This window comes from Gymnoscopelus braueri (assembly GCF_963280865.1).
Source record: "Gymnoscopelus braueri genome assembly, chromosome: 8".
NCBI lineage: Eukaryota > Metazoa > Chordata > Actinopteri > Myctophiformes > Myctophidae > Gymnoscopelus > Gymnoscopelus braueri.
The window spans coordinates 2,895,046-2,912,761 of NC_137609.1; the positions used below are offsets into that span (position 1 = coordinate 2,895,046).

Genomic DNA, 17,716 nt, shown 5'->3' on the forward strand with positions numbered 1-17,716 from the left:
GAATATACTTTAACACAACATAGCAACACAACACAACACAGCTACACAACCAGTGGCGGAACGTCCGGGTAGGCCAGTAGACGGCCGCCTACGGGCCCGGGACTCCGGGGGCCCGGGCCGTCAGATCACATGGACCTTTATTTTATTAGAATTAGACGCACTTGCGTGCTCCGCCTCTCCGCCTCTCCGCCTCTCCGCGGCCGCCTCTCAGCAACTTTCCCAGAGATTCACCAGCTTACATGGAACTGCAAATATATTCGAGGCACCCCAATACACTGTTGGACGCTCACCCCAACCCTAAAACCGAAATAAAGTAACACTAAAACGAACACAATCCGCCCAAAACCCGCAAATTTTGCGTGTGTGCGCAGGGGGGGGCCTGATCAGTGTGCCGTCACTGCCGTGCCTACCGGCCCGGCTTTCAGTTGTTCCGCCACTGTACACAACAGCATATTTCTACTGTGTTTTTATGAGGCTGCCAGTTTATCAGTTACTGATGTTTGTAAAGAGGGCAGGAGACTGATAATGCAACACAAACACACTCGCACACACACACACACGCACAAACACACACACACACACACACACACACACACACACACACACACACACACACACACACACACACACACACACACACACACACACACACACACACACACACACACAACCATGTGGGTCAAGGTTCATGTTTAGAATCACAGGAACTATGAATTACTTCTGTATAATAATGTACAGTAGGGTACTTTAATTTTATAAAACGTGGATGAAAAAAGCACTCTGTCATCAAATAGACTCTATGCACAGGAGCCATAGACCAAAAGAGCACCGAAGTCTGGCGTAATTTACACATCCTACCTGGGTCGCGTTTTTTTCCCCCCATTCTGAATTCCCATAGACGTGTTTAATATCGCGTCAAATAAGAACTGTGTTCCAAAAATAAACAAATGATCTCGGCGGTTTGATTCTTATGGATATGAAGCATCAACTGACAGGTAGAAAACACTAATGTTACTTCAGTCGAATTAGTTAAATTTTCGCCAGAAACAGACTGTATCAAATATGAGTGACTGACTATAGTAAACGATACAGAGCCTCCTCCCTGACAATATCGCAGAGACAGTTTGTTTATTTTTGGACCACAATTCTTATATGGGACGATTCTAAGATGACCCAATGTTATTCTCCATAGAGAAATTACTTCCGCGACCCACGGCATGCATGAACGAGTTACGCCACGACTTCTGTACTATTGCAGTTAATTAATTCAGGACTTTTATAGCCTAGTTGCAACTATACTAGAAATTATTCACATCCTACACAAATGTAGGCTTTTGCTATAGGAAAGAAATACACCCTTTGCCATGCACTTGTTGCCATAGGCATATAGCTCACGTGTAACATGAGAGCCTATGTATATTCTTGTCAGTCATATATATTGATGTAATTCACATTTTAATGCTATAGAACAGTGGTTTCAACCTTTTTCATGCCAAGGACCCCTAAATTGATATACATTTGGCCGCGGACCCCCATCTGAAAATGTTTCGTGCCAGGGACCCCCCAGAAGCAAACATTTGAGTTAAAAATGTTCGCTTTAAAAAATATATATATTCAAAGATATGCACACGTTTTCAAGATTTTTCAAAAATGGCAGATCTACAAGCTCATATAGAAGCTCATATGAACCCTCAACATTTTGTAAACTTGACCAGTACTTGGTCTGCTCTTTAATTTTTTTTCAGAATAGGGATGCTGGAGTTCAAGTGGATAATGTAAAAAAATATATATATTATTAAAAAACATCTCTGAGGAAACCGCCTAGGGGTCCCGGACCCCCTGTTGAAGACCCCTGATATAGACTCAAGCTATAGCAACACAACCACAAGCCTAATTTATCATGAAATATCTATCTACGGCAGTGGTTCTCAACCAATGATACTTGAGGGGGATCCAGGGGGTCCCCTGCCAAATTAATAGTTATGTGTCTGTAACTCTGAGAGTGTACAAATGGAACGGGTCCATTTGGTTCCATTTGTAACTCTGAGAGTGTACAAATGGAACCAATTGTACACTCTCAGAGTTACATGAACACTAATGAGGATGATACAGTGTAGATTGGGACCCCCAAGAAATCAAAATGGTTGAGTCCCTGGCATATCTTTTCAAATGGGGGTCCGTGGGCTAATATGTGTCAATTTGGGGGTCTACGACGCGAAAAAGGTTGAAAACCACTGATCTAAGGCGCTCGGGTGGCGCAGTGGTAAAGTCACTGCCCACCACCAAGGAGGTTGTGGGTTCGAATCCATCGTGGTGCATCCGGCTTTGTCGGGGTCTACACGAACACAATTGGCCCGTGTTCGGGGGAGGGAAGCCGGGCGGGGGAGGGTGATATTTGTCACTGCACGTATTCCTACGGGCTGGCGGCGGAGCCTGTCAGCAGGGGGTGTTGGGCGGGAGGAGTAGGACGAAGGCCCTACGTCCTTCCGGTGGGCGCTCGTCACTGGCAGGTGACTCAGTAGGACAATACATAAACATGTCAGTGTGTCACCTAATTTGCCCATTCAATGGTCTGATAAAATGTGATAATGTCCCAGTCAATGCATTGATAGCATCCGAATGGGGTGGTGTAGGGAGGAATCAATTGGCAAAACGACTAAATAGGGGAGAAAAAGGGGTGAAAATATAAAGATAAAAAGTAACAAAGAAAAAAAGAAAAAACATCTACAAGCTGGCAACATGTCGCATTCCACAGCGCTTGTAGAGCTGCTATTTTCGGTCGACGACGCGGTGATAAGACCAGAGTCTAAAATGGAGCTATACACAGTTTAGACAGATGTTCCGAAACTGCTTGAAAGACCTGTTCAACAAGCTGTGTGTGTGTGTGTGTGTGTGTGTGTGTGTGTGTGTGTGTGTGTGTGTGTGTGTGTGTGTGTGTGTGTGTGTGTGTGTGTGTGTGTGTGTGTGTGTGTGTGTGTGTGTGTGTGTGTGTGTGTGTGTGTGTGTGCGTGCGTGCGTGCGTGCATGCGTGTGTGTGTGTGGAGGTGAAGTAGCCACGTGAGAACGTGGGGACAAAAGGTATGACAAAGACAGAGAGAGATGCATTGTGGGCATTCAGGTATTCAGGAACAACAATAGATTCTGGAGCTGAAAAGAAAATATTTACAAAAGAACCAGAAACGCACACCTGCCCCTGTGTGTGTGTGTGTGTGTGTGTGTGTGTGTGTGTGTGTGTGTGTGTGTGTGAGTGTGTGTGTGTGTGTGTGTGTGTGTGTTAATGACAGTTAATCTGCTCTCTATCCAGCCAATCAGAGTCCAGGTGATGTCATCAAGAGTCGTTCTGTCTGTCTGTCTGTCTGTCTGTCTGTCTGTCTGTCTGTCTGTCTGTCTGTCTGTCTGTCTGTCTGTCTGTCTGTCTGTCTGTCTGTCTGTCTGTCTGTCTGTCTGTCTGTCTGTCTGTCTGTCTCTCTCTCTCTCAGAGAGGCAGAACTAGTTTGGCATTTGCCAGGCTTGCGTGTCTTCCTTTGCCCCCCCCCCCCCCTGTCAGAGCCTGTATAAACATGTAGAAATAGAAAGCTAGAAGCTGAACTGGTTTCAATGTGACATCTTCATAGTGTGTTTCATTCACTTTAACACCCTATATACTTAGGTCATTTGAAAATAGCAAATCTATAAGCTCACAATGTGATGCATTGTGAGCTCTTGGAAACATTTTAGCACAATTCCTGTATGGGGGGGGATTTGGTATAGTGTTTGGTTGGTATGTGCGTGTGCGTGTGCGTGCGTGTGTGCGTGTGCGTGCGTGCGTGCGTGCGTGCGTGCGTGCGTGCGTGCGTGTGCATGCGTGTTACCTGTGTGCGTTCTCTGGTGGGCCTTCAGGTGTGAACTCTTGGTGTAAACCTTGGAGCATCCTGCAGGCAAAACGAGACAGGAAGTGTTTAGCGTGCGCAGGAGGCAGCTGCCGATTGGCTAATCCCAACACACCAAACTAACAACCCTAAAAACCCAAACAGAATAAGCTTCACCCACCAGGGAAGTCGCAGTAGTGAATGCGTCTCTTCTCCAGCTCGGGGTTGTTCCGTCGGTTGTAACGCGGGCCTGTCAGGACACCCTGCCCGTGGGTCATCAGCAAGGCATGCGGGGACATCCCCGGTGGAACTTTCATCCCGCCCACTAGGGGATGCCAAGGAGCAAGAAGGTTAAAGGAGTAGTTCGCCCCAAAATATCTCTTATTTTCTATCAATTACACTTACACTTACATTACAAAACTTAAAACATTTTAATACTTTAACTTTTGGTACTTGAAGTATATTTTGATGCCAATACTTTTGTACTTTTACTCAAGTAACATTTTGAACACAGGCCTTTTACTTGTAACATTGAGGTATTGATACTTTTACTTAAGTAAAAGTAGTAATACCACAATATAAAAATATTCTGTTACAAGTAAAAAGCCTGTGTTCCAAATGTTACTTGAGTAAAAGTACCAAAGTATTGGCATTAAAATATACTTAAAGTACCAAAAGTAAAAGTACAAAAATGTTTGAAAATAGCAGATCTACAAGCTCACAACGCGTCGCATTGCGACGCGTTGTGAGCTTGTAGAACAAAATAGGGCTAAAGTGGTTAATGTGTGTTTTATAATGTAATAATTTATATCTGCAAAGTAACTAGTAACTAAAGTTTTCAAATAATTGTAGTGGAGTAAAAGTACAACATTTGCCTCTGAGATGTAATGGAGTAGATATAAAAGTACAGAGAACTGGAAATACTCCAGCAAAGTAAAAGTACCTCAAAATTGTACTTAGGTACAGTACTTGAGTAAATGTACTTAGTTACCACTGGTTAAAGGAGTAGTTCACCCAAAATATTACTTATTTTCTATCAATTACACACCCCAAGAAGCCTTGAATTCATGTAGACGGCAGACCGATGACCCGTCATCAAATTATTGGCTCAGGAATGCGACAAAAACAAAAAATCAACATGAATTCAAGGCTTCATTGAATGTATAATTGACAGAAAATACGATTTATTTTGGGTGAACTACTCCTTTAAAAGAGCAGGACAACGACATGTGGAAATATTGATGGCAATGTGACATTTCTGTTCATGTTTCCGCAGATGGATGGAAACCATTCAATGCTGGGCTCACACTATTTAGCAGTGGTTATCAAAGTGGGGTCCGGGGACCTCTAGGGGTAGAAAAGAGTAGTTAGAATCATTTTAACCACTCTATCCATTTATACGTTGGCTATTCAAAAATAGCAGATCTACAAGCTCGCAGCGCTGCAAGCTTGTAGATCTGCTTTTAGATTTGTTTGGTGGACAGTCACAGTAAGTACAACTCCTGTAGTCTGAGCCCAGCTTTGACTTAAAGTCCTAGTCTGAAGACGGTCTTGAGCTGCTTAACAACGATGCAAAAGAATGACTGGCGAACTAGGCGATGACGAGGCCTATACCTCCTCCTGCACGCTGCTGCTGGTACGAGTGGGCGGCTGACGGGTGGGGCGCAGCAGGGGCGGGGTTCTGGGCTTGGTGGGAGGAGCCATCGGGGCTGCCGGGCTGTGAGTTTGGGGGCGAGGGGGGCAGGCTGTGTGGCTGCGGGGGGTGCAGGTGGTGCTGCGACGGAGACCCCTGCTGTTGGTGGTGGGGGGGCGGCTGATAGTACGGGTGGTGATGGTGGTGGTGATGATGGTGGTGGCTCTCGGCGGCGGCGGCGGGGACCATCCCGTAGTCCCCGTTCACCATCGTCATGGCGACCACTCCGCCCCCGGCGCCCCCGAGGTTGAGCATGGTCCTGGTGGCGGAGGGAGGGGCGTGGTGCTGGTTGGAACCGCCGGCGGCGGATTGGTGGGCGGCGTGGGATAGGGTCATGGTGAGGTCGGCCCCGCCCCCCAGGGGCAGGTGGTAGACCTGCGGGGGGTGGGGGGGTGGCGGCCCGATGTGGAGGTCCGACTCCACCCCCGCGAGCCCCGCCCCCACGCCGCTGAGCCCCACCCCCACCACGCCTGAATCCGGTTTGATGAAGATGCTGTTGACTCCGCCCCCCGGGACGTTGAAGGCGGAGGTGAAGTCCGGGAGGGCCTGCTGATTGGCGGAGGAGGAGGACCCCTGAGTGGCGGGGCACTGGGCCTGGGAGGCGGAGCAAGCCGTCTCCAGACCCGGCTCCGATTTGATGACGTGCTGCAGGTGGTGGGTGGGGTTTTTGCTAGGGTGGGCGGAGCTGCGGTACAGCCCCGTGCGTAGGTGGGTGTGGCCGGGCAGGATGAGGTTGATGTTGAGGCTGTAGGGGGTGCTGGTGGACGCAGGCTTCTCCTCCGAGAAATACTCGTCCACCACCGACGCACTTTCTCTACGATACTTCTTATCTGAGGAGGACAAGGAGGAGGAGGGAGATGAGGGGGCGAGCAGGGGGGAGGAGATCTCAGGGAGGTACTTCTCCATCTCTAGACGAGTCTGTGGAGTCTGAGGAGGAGAGGAGAGGAGAGGAGAGGAGAGGAGAGGAGAGGAGAGGAGAGGAGAAAAGAAGGGTTTGTTTTATTTTCATTTCATATCAATAGATAGGTTTTACTGTATCTTGGTATTTCTGTATATACTACTATTTCATATAGCCTAGTATGCAGACAGAGCATACTGCCGTATAACCTAGCATACAGACTAGACCTAGCATGCTGTTGTATAGTGCGTACCAACAATCCTGAAGGGAGCATCAACAAGTGTCATTTGGTAGCAGCGGACATCTTTGTGGGGTGTAAACAGGTTGACTTAACATTGCCCTCCACCAGTATGTCTGCAGCTACTATGCCACGCCCCCCGTGGTGACGACACGTTGGCAAGCACTATAGCCTAGTATACAGACCTATTACAGACCTAGCACACAGACCTACTAGCATACGGTCGGGTCTGCTGCAGGTCGTCGCGGACCCCCAGCAAATGCTCCACGGACCCCCAACCTGACGCTCTGCTCCGTTGTATCAATGAGTAAACAGCACGCTGACGTTGTTAGCGCCAAGAGCTGACCAAGGTTATAATAGTTTGGGATTTTTCATTATAGTTTAGTTTCAGTTTGTTTTGATTTTTTTTTTGTAATTCAGTTAGTTTTAATTTGTTTTTAGAGTGGGTTTGCTCTTTTTTTTTTTGAAAATTAGTTAGTTTTTATTAATTTTAGTATTAGTTTTAGTTTTTTTACACTTTTGGTTATTTGTCAGGTGCAGGATTAGGTCAGATTGTAAACAAGTGACTCAAGGACCGCAAGGTGCCATACGGTGGTGCCAACAGCTGGTGTAAAACTGGTACAGCGAAATAAATAGATTAAGATTTCCTATCATCCCAAAAAGCTTATAAATAGACAAAAACTAAGGGCATTTTGTCTATAATTTAGTTTTGTGAACACACAATACAGTTTCAGTTAGTTATCGTTTTTTTAATTTTATTCTCGTTCTTATTTATTTCAGTTTAATGTTTCTTCAATTTCAGTTTTCGTTATTTCGTTAAATTGTGTTAACTATAATAACCTTGGAGCAGACAGCCCTAGCCACTGGTTGGGACCGTGACAGAGTACATCCGGGGCTGCCAGTAACCATGGCGACGACACATCCCATGCAAATTCAGATCAATTGCTCAAGCCACTGAGGAGAACCGTGAGGAACAGACAGGGGTATTGGGGCAGGGGTTTCCTTATAATATAGTAAGATTAGGTTGTAAGCCCAATAAGCAACTATCACTTATACAGCCACAAAAAAAAACGTAACACGTAAAGTGTTTCATGTCAAGGACCCCCAAAATTATATGTATTTGGCCCCAGACCCCCATCTGAAAATGTTTTGTTCCAGTGACCCCCCAGAAGCAAGTCTCTGCTGTCCGGCAGAAAACCAGTGAACTCCAAAAAGTGTATTTTTCAGGAAATGACAAAAACTAAACAAAAAGTGGAGTTAGGAGGTTTTGTTCATCATTGATAAGAACAGATGAATGGACCTCCAAGCTCACAATGAGGTTGGAGTTCAAAAGGGGGTGGAGCCTGGAGTCAGCAAAACCAGCTAACTCCACCCCGCAATTTGGTGGAGTTAGCTGGTTTAGCAGAAAGTTTGAGGATCCACTGGAGTTAGCTGGTTTTGTCAGAAGCACTTTTTAATACTTTTCATTGGTTACATATTTTTTTGGAGTTAACTGGTTTCTGCCGGACAGCAGCGAAGTATAATTTAGTGTCCCAAATGCTATCTAATTAGCCCTGTATATACACCAACTCGGGGTCGGCCACCGGCATGAGCAGTCTATAAAGTTGCTTAGGGCCACAACCACCAGGGGGGCCGGGGGGCTTGTCATAGTCACAGAAATTGTCCAGACTAAGAAACCTGTGAACATTCCCACCTCAGAAGATCACACTTATTGAGAAAGCTTGGCCTTTCTTTCTTCCAATGACTTCTGTCATCTCTGGTGACGGCAGCTTGATCAGCGTTAGTCATTTCCAATGAAGATTTCTGCTCTTATACACCTTCCTGGCAACTAGGCAGAGGGAACTGAGGAGATGACTCATAGGGAAGTAAATTTGGCATCACACTGTGATGATGTGGTCAAGAAGAGGAGCAGCCATGTTTCATCTGATGTAGGCTACTCTTCTATGGTTTCTGCAGGAGCAAGGAAAGTTTTGAAAGGAAAAGACATTCCGTCCGTTCTCTAGATACATGACACTCATGGGTGTCAAATCTCGCACCGGAAGTTTGATGAAATACATTGTAGTGAATGGAGCCGGTTGGACCAGCTCATGAAAAAACATTGTTTCTGAACGATTGCGAACTTAATGGGTTCAGGAATATAAAATAAGACATATCACAGCTTGTTTTCTAATCACTTGCTTTTCGATGTGCTCAGTACATCATTTTATTGAGGCATCTAAACAGCGGCCGGTATCGTTTCTGTCTCGGAGATATCGCGAGATTTGGCTGCCAGACAGTAAACGGTGGACAGTCTTGCGATATTTTGGCCGTTCAGAAACATACTTTGTGCCCTTTAGATACCTCTATAAAATTATACAGTGTACACATCGAAAAGCAAGTGATTAGAAAACAACCTGTGAAATGTCTTCTTTTATATTCCTGAACCGATTATATGACAAAAGGTTGCAATCGTTCAGAAATAATGTTTGTTCATGAGCTGGTCCAGCCGGCTCCATCCACTGCAATGTATTTCATCAAACTTCCAGTGCGAGTTTTGCCACCCATGAGTGTCAGGTCAATATATCTAGAGAACGGACGGAATTTATGTCCTTTCCTTTCAAAAGCTTCCTTGTGCAGGAGCAGGAAGAAACGACAAACTCGCATGCAATCAAAAAGAATGATCGTATGTTCAACCTGAATGTTCACAAGATTCTCAATTAGCCTGAACCCTTACTGTGACTGTGACAGACTGACTCAAATGACAGGTGAGAATTATCAGCCTGGTCAAATCTTTCAAACTTGCAGTGGTGGACAGTCACAGTAAGTCAAATTAGCAGATCCACAAGCTCTAAACACGGCTCAAAGTCACGCGCCATGCTTGTAGATCGTGCTTGTAGATCTGCAATTATTATCTGCTTTTGAATTTGAATCCTGAGTTTTGGACATATGAGATTTCCACCCGACAGAGACGATATATTATTATTATTACTTGATCTATGATAGTATTACAAATATGATATTTTACGTGCCACTCTGTTCAAACCTAATTTCACCCCAGTCAAAAATAAAACAAAACAGGGAACACAGACAACAGCCATTATCACACACACGCACACGCACAATCAACAATAGTACTCAAATCTATTCCTTTTTGTCAGTCTGTAATTGTATCTTCACAATGGGAAAATCGGGAAAATCAACAATAGCAGGCTATAGTCAGTTATACACACACACACGCACACGCACACGCACACGCGCACAAGCACACGCACACGCACACGCACACGCACACACACACACACACACACACACACACACACAGAGAGAGAGAGTATGCATAACAGAGACTGTTTCTCTTTCTCTATCCTCACCTCTTCTCTCAGTGCACGCAGGCCGTGTGTGTGTGTGTGTGTGTGTGTGTGTGTGTGTGTGTGTGTGTGTGTGTGTGTGTGTGTGTGTGTGTGTGTGTGTGTGTGTGTGTGTGTGTGTGTGTGTGTGTGTGTAATCAGACTCTAGGCTGTAATAGAATACGTGTGTGTTTACTAGTGAAAAACACGACCGACAGTGTGGGTCAGTCTTGACACCTGCACTGTGTTTTCATAAGTAAGTAACACTAACCCAATAACTAAACAACTGAAATATTTAACTGAAATAAAAAATCACAAAAACGACAACTAACTGATCGCATTGCGTGTTTACCAGTGGTGGAAAGTAACTAAGTACATATACTTAAGTACTGTACTTAAGCACAATTTTGAGGTATTTTTACTTTAATTGAGTATTTCCAATTTCCAATACTTTTAATTCTACTCCACAACATCTCGGATCCAAATATTGCACTTTTACTCCACTACATTTATTTGAAAACTTTAGTTACTAGTTACTTTGAAGATTTTGATTACTATTACAAAACATACATTATCCACTTCAGCTCTGTATACATTTCTGCCATTTGAAAATAGCAGATCTACAAGCTCACAATGTGTCGCATTGTGAGCTTGTAGATCTGCGATTTTCAAACGATTTTTATACATTTGAAAACTTGAAATGGGACATTCCGCATAATGACTACTTTCGGTACTTTAAGCACATTTTGATGCCTATACTTTTGTAAGTTTTGTGTTTTTTGGGTAAATTAACTCCCTATTGATCATACTAAAGCGTCACACAAAAGCCTCAAAAGTAGCAGATCTACAAGCTTGAAACGCAGCGCGAAGTGATGCGTTTTTGAGCTTGTATATCTGTTGATTGATCGTGGTCCTGTGTATCCAATTCATCAAGACATATAAAGATGACAATGAAGATGATTGTGATTCTTCATGTACAGATCCTACTCTAACTACAGGAGTGGTATAGATTGTGGACGCGGGCGTCGAACCCAACGTGTAGGCTACACAGTGGTGTAAAGTAACTAAGTACATTTACTCAAGTACTGTACTTAAGTACAGTTTTGAGGTATTTTCACTTTAATGGAGTATTTCCAATTGCCAGTACTTTTGCTTCTACTCCACTACATCTCAGAGGCAAATATTGTACTTTTACTCCACTACATTATTTGAAGACTTTAGTTACTAGTTACAACTGTAGATTTTGATTATTATTACAAAACATACATTACCCACTTCAGCCCTATATACATTTCGGCCATTTGAAAAGCAGATTGACATGCTCACAATGCTGAGCTTGTAGATCTGCTATTTTCAAAGGATGTTTATACATTTTGAACTTGTGAAATGGGACATTCTGCACAATGAGGACTTTTACTTTTGGTATTTTAAGTATATTTTGATGCCAATACTTTGTACTTTTACTCAAGTAAATTTGAATTACCGGACTTTTACTTGTAACAGAGTATTTCTACACTGCAGTATTGATACTTTTACTTAAGAAAAAAATGTGAGTACTTTTTCCACCACTGGTTATTTGACTTTGAAATGTAGTGGAGTGAAAGTCAGAAGTTTACAACAACAACAACAACAACACAAAAGTACTAGTACTCAACACAAAAAAAGTACTTGGCTAGTGGAGGTGGGGGTTACAATCGCTCCTTGTGTTGCTGCTGTGCCCTTGAGCCACGTTTCCTGTGACCTGGATGTCCAGTGTCAACACTCCTCTCCTCACACACGCACACGCACACACACGCTGTGAGTGAGTGTGAGTGTGTGTGTGTGTGTGTGTGTGTGTGTGTGTGTGTGTGTGTGTGTGTGCAGTGGCGGAGCGTCCGGGGAGGCCAGGGAGGCGTGCCGTCAGATAATAAATCGGTAAAATCAGGCAAAAATAAGAATTAAACAACATAACCCTAACCTAACCCTACCCTAACCCTAGAACCGAAATAAAGTGACAAAAAGCCCCCCAAAAAGTGACCGAATCCGCCGAAAACCCGCAAAAAAATTCGCGCGTGTGCTTCGCGCACGCGCGTGCGTGGGTGCGCAGGGGGGGCCTGATCACTGTGCTGTGCCTCCCGGCCCGGCTTTCAGTTGTTCCGCCACTGTGTGTGTGTGTGTGTGTGTGTGTGTGTGTGTGTGTGTGTGTGTGTGTGTGTGTGTGTGTGTGTGTGTGTGTGTGTGAGTGTGTGTGAGTGTGTGTGTGAATGCAGGTCAAGGCGTACACTACAGTGTGGGGTCTCAGTGTGTTAATCATTGTTGTGATAAGAATCTTCATACCAAAGTACAAGACATCACACACACACACACACACACACACACACACACACACACACACACACACACACACACACACACACACACACACACACACACACACACACACACACACACACACACACACACACACACACACACACACACACACACACACACACACACACACACACACAGAAAGCATTTGTAGAATCGAAAATGACATGTCTGTCTGTCTGTCTGTCTGTCTGTCTGTCTGTCTGTCTGTCTGTCTGTCTGTCTGTCTGTCTGTCTGTCTGTCTGTCTGTCTGTCTGTCTGTCTGTCTGTCTGTCTGTCTGTCTGTCCAGCTTGGTTATGTTGCTGTCTCTCTCTCTGTCTTTATGACTTTATGAGGAATGTCGAGGGACAGCGTGTGATTGGTTGTCATGATCATAAAAATCACAGGGCAGATTGTAGTCGTCTTATTATTGCCTCCGTCCACCCAACTGTCACACTGCAGCAAACTGTCACACACTCATAGAGTTAAAAATAATAGAGAGGGCACCGGATATCCCCTCCCATCCACTTGCATTGAATTGCTCACCCAGCGCATGGGCCGAAATCACACCTTCTTCCGGGTTGGGAAATGTGATGGGCGTGGTGGGCATCCCTTCCTGTCGATTTGATCCCTGATACCTGATCTAATCGACAGGAAGTGATGCCCACCACGCCCTAGGAAACTTGTGGATAGTATAGTTTGTTGATTACTTGTTAATTTCAGGGGTCTTAAAAGTCTTTAAATTGTCAATTTAGATACCCTCAATGTTGCACTTTAAGCAAAACCACTGGCCCCGCTTGGTGAGAACAGACTGCAGTCCGTAATATTAAGTTAGATGCGCCGTCTGAAGCGGACTTGAGCCAAGTGGAACGCGGGGAAGTCGGCTTCAGACGACTCAGCATGGTTCGAGTTACGTCCCGATAGTGATCACCAGTGGTGGAAAAAGTACTTAATGTTTTACTTAAGTAAAAGTATCAATACTGCAATGTGGACGTACTCTGTTACAAGTAAAAGTCCGGAATTCAAAATGTACTTGAGTAAAAGTACAAAAGTATTGGTATCAAAATGTACTGAAAGTACCACAAGTAAAAGTACTAAAGCGTTAGAAAATAGCAGATCTACAAGCTCACAACGCGCCGCGATGCGACGCGTTGTGAGCTTGTAGATCGGCTATTTTCAAATAGCCTAGGTTTAAAATTGGGCGAAATAGGGCCGCTAGGGTTTTATAATGTAATAAGTAACTAATAACTAAAGTTTTCAAATAATTGTAGTGGAGTAAGTAAAAGTACAGAAAATTGGAAATACTCCAGTAAAGTAAAAGTACCAGTAAAGTAAAATTGTACTTAAGTACAGTACTTGAGTAAATGTACTTACTTTACACCACTGGAAAAGAATCATGTGTAAACAAAACAAAACCAACATTAATTTACACAACACTGATGACAGTGCTGTCAAACAAGTCTGTGAAGCTATGAAATCTATGAAAAAGTGTAATCTGCAACACAATGTTATCCAGTAGTAGTGGGGTCCCTACTTCATCTCTCTCTCAGCTAAGGGGTCCTTGGCCTGAAAACCACTGAAGACCCCTGCTTTACGTGGTTAAGAGTAGACCCTGTTCCACTGCACCATAGATCAGTTCTGAGCAGAAGACTTGTGCCATGGTGGACAAGCAATATCTGAACTCTACACCAGTGGTTCTCAAATTTTTCATGTCAAGGACCCCCAAATTGACACCTATTAGCCTGTGGACCCCCATTTGAAAAGATATGCCAGGGACCCCCATAAGATTGTTACGGCTCTAGCAGTGATTCTCAGCTATTTTAATTTCAAGGACCCCCCCAGTTTGACAGGCATTAGGCTACGGACCCCCATTTAATGGCATTTCTATGTCTGGGACCCCAATATATATTGTAAAATCTATGTTAATTTCAAGGGTCCATTTGGTTCCATTTGTACACTCTCAGTTACAGACACATAAGGGTCCATTTGGTTCCTAACTATGTATAATTAAACTGGGGACACCCTGGAACTCCCTCAAGGACCCTTGGGGGTCTCCGGACCCCACTTTGAGAACACCATAGGCACAGAGTTCATTTAACCCATTAAGACCTGAGGCCGATTCTACAAATGCCTTCTAAACCAGTGGTTCTCAAACTGAGGACCCCCAAATTGATATATATTTGGCCATGGACCCCCATCTGAAAAAGTTTTTTGTGCCAGGGACCCCCAGAAGAGAAGATTTGTATTAGGGAGGGGAGGGGAGAGGACGGGGGGGGAGGGGAAGGGAGGGGAGGGGAGCGGAGGGGAGCGGAGAGGAAAATAGCCGATCTACAAGCACACAACGTGTCGCGATACAACGTGTTTTGAGCTTGTAGATCGGCTATTTTCAAATAGCCTATGAATAAAATAGGGCTGAAGTGGTTAATGTATGTTTTATAATATAATAATGTATATCTGCAAAGTAACTAGTAACTAGTAACTACACATTGATGAAGTAAAAGTACTGAAAATTGGAAATACTCCAGTAAAGTAAAAGAACCTCAAAGTTGTATTCAAGTGCAGTACTTGAGTAAATGTACTTAGTTACTTTACGCCTCTGTCTGTCTGTCTGTCTGTCTGTCTGTCTGTCTGTCTGTCTGTCTGTCTGTCTGTCTGTCTGTCTGTCTGTCTGTCTGTCTGTCTGTCTTTGAGTAAAACTCACTTGAACGAATTCAAATATCATTCAAATCAGAGTCAAACCACGGCTGAGCTGTAAGATACAAGCTTCAACAGGACAGCAGCCTACTGAAGAACCTACACAGTACCACAGAACACACTACAGCAGCCTACTAAAGAACCTACACAGTACCATAGAACAAACATTTAACCCATTAAGACCTGAGGCCGATTCTACAAATGTCTTCTAAACAGTTTTCTGAAAAACGTATGTTGCTATAGCAGTGGTTCTCAAAGCATTTTCATGTCACGGACCCCCAAAATGATTTATATTTGGCCACCGACCGCTATCTCAAAACATTTTGTTCCAGGGACCCCCAAAAGCAAAGATTTGAGTTAAAAATGTTGCATTCAAAGATTTGCACACATTTTCACGATTAAAAAAAAAGAGCAGAACTACAAGCTATGAGCTTGCATATCTGCTATTTTTTAGTAGCCACTTTGGGTACTTAGAAAAGGGCTATAAGGATTGGTTCAATCTATTCGTGAGTTATCTGACTGAACTGTAATTTTCGTACATATAGTGTATTTGTTGATGATATTATTACTACATATAGACCACAATGTAAACAAGTCCCCAAGATTTTTTTTAGATTACTTTTTCTCCCCAATTCGTATCCTACTGCCAGTGAGGAGCCCCCACCAGGAGGACCTTCGTCCAACTCCTCCGGCCCGACACTCCCCGCCCCAGCCTGTAGGAGTACGTGCAATGACCAATACCACCCTCCCTGCCCACACAGCTTCCCTCCTGCGAATACGGGCCAATTGTGTTCGTGTAGACGCTCGACAAACTGGATGCACCACGGTGGATTCGAACCCACAACCTCCATGTTAGTGGGTAGTGACTTTACCACTGCGCCACCCGAGCACCCTAGTAATAGGTCATGTTAACGTTACTTATGATTTTTAAGAGACAGTAGGCAGGTCAATTTAATTTTACTTATCGTTTTAAAGAGACAGTAGCAGGTCATTTTAATGTTACTTATCGTTTTAAAGAGACAGTAGCATGTCATGTTAATGTTACTTATTGTGTTAAAGAGACAGTAGCAGGTCATTTTAATGTTACTTATCGTTTTAAAGAGACAGTAGCATGTCATGTTAATGTTACTTATTGTGTTAAAGAGACAGTAGCAGGTAATTTTAATGTTACTTATTGTGTTAAAGAGACAGTAGCAGGTCGTGTTAATGTTACTTATTGTGTTAAAGAGACAGTAGCAGGTCATTATAACGTGAGTTATTGTGTTAAAGGTTCAGACGAACAGTTGTGATGAGGTAAGTGTCATTAGCTGTATGTTTAGGTACTGGTTAACTTGTTCTGTCTCACTGTCTGTCTTACTGATAAACCTGTACGACTGCCTGACACATACCAGCTGCATGAATACACAGTGGTTCTCAACCTGTGGGTCAGGACCCTCAGGGGGGTCCCCACATGATTTTGGGGGGGTGATGACAGTGAAGTGACAATTTAAGGACATTTAAGACCTTTTTAATACTTCAAAAAGAAAGAAAGAAAGAAAGAAAGAAAAGAAAAAAGACCATCACTGCATCAGAAGTAATCAACAAACTATACTATAAAAACTGGACAAACATTGGCCAGATTGTCAAATTATATTATATAATTTGACAATCTGGCCAATGTTTGTTGTCCAGTTTTTATAGTATAGTTTGTTGATTACTTCTGATGCAGTGATGGTCTTTTTTCTTTTCTTCATATAACAAAGAGGCGAACATTGTGAAAATAGCTAATCTGCAAGCTCACAACGCCTCGCAAAATTTGCTATTTTCACAATTTTTATCTGTGGAACCGTGGCAAACTAAATGTAACGCCTCAACTCCTACAATTCCAACTTCTTGTCACGGTGGGGGGGGGGGGTCCCCAGTTAAAATATGATTATTCTGGAGAGTCACAGCCTGAAAATGTAGAGAACCACTACTTTAACTGCCCCACACATACCAGCAGCAATTAGCACTACAATTATTTGAAAACTTTACTTAATAGTTACTTTGCAGATATAAATTATTACATTATCAAACATACATTAACCACTTCAGCCCTATTTTATACCTAGGCAATTTGAAAATAGCCGATCGACAAGCTCACAACGCATCGCATCGCGACACGTTGTGAGCTTGTTGTGAGCTTATAGATCTGCTTTTTTCAAACATTTTTGTACTTTTTACTTTTGGTATACTGTAAGTACATTTTGATACCAATACTTTTATACTTTTACTGAAGTACATTTTTAATTCGGGACTTTTACTTTTAACAGAGTATTTCTACACTGCAGTATTGATATTTTTACTTAGAGCTGGTGCCATGTTTTTGCACTTTTTCTGTTCTTCACGTGTCTATGAGGTTGATAGAACTTCATTAAGCCCCCCGGTGGTGGTTTTATGGTGTTTTATGTCTTCTCTGACTATTTGGAGTTTCTTCCTGGAGGCTGAAACCTTGAGGGTCAAACGTGCCAATAGAGAAACAGCGCTTTAGTGACATAGTAAAAACATACCCTCCCCCTCATTATCATAACACAACAGGTGTGGGCATGAGGAGGAGGGACTAGGACAGGTGGGTGGTACTAAGGTGGTGGAGGAGGTGCTAAGGTGAGAACCAGGTATACTTAATGAACTGGAGGCGTGTCCACATAAAACAATTATTTTAACAATTTCT

The 17,716-nt window shown here is 43.6% G+C and overlaps 1 protein-coding gene across 1 annotated transcript in view; it reads right to left on the bottom strand.

Moving 5' to 3' along the window:
- Positions 1-17,716, bottom strand: part of klf5l (Kruppel like factor 5 like) — a 41,247-nt gene that overhangs the window by 8,407 nt on the left and 15,124 nt on the right. Inside the window, exons 2-4 of the mRNA XM_080435578.1 lie at positions 5,463-6,468; positions 4,030-4,173; positions 3,852-3,911 (exon numbers count right to left, since the gene is read on the bottom strand). Coding sequence (XP_080291704.1) covers positions 3,852-3,911; positions 4,030-4,173; positions 5,463-6,468 — 1,210 coding nt within the window. The remainder of the gene's footprint in view (positions 1-3,851; positions 3,912-4,029; positions 4,174-5,462; positions 6,469-17,716) is intronic.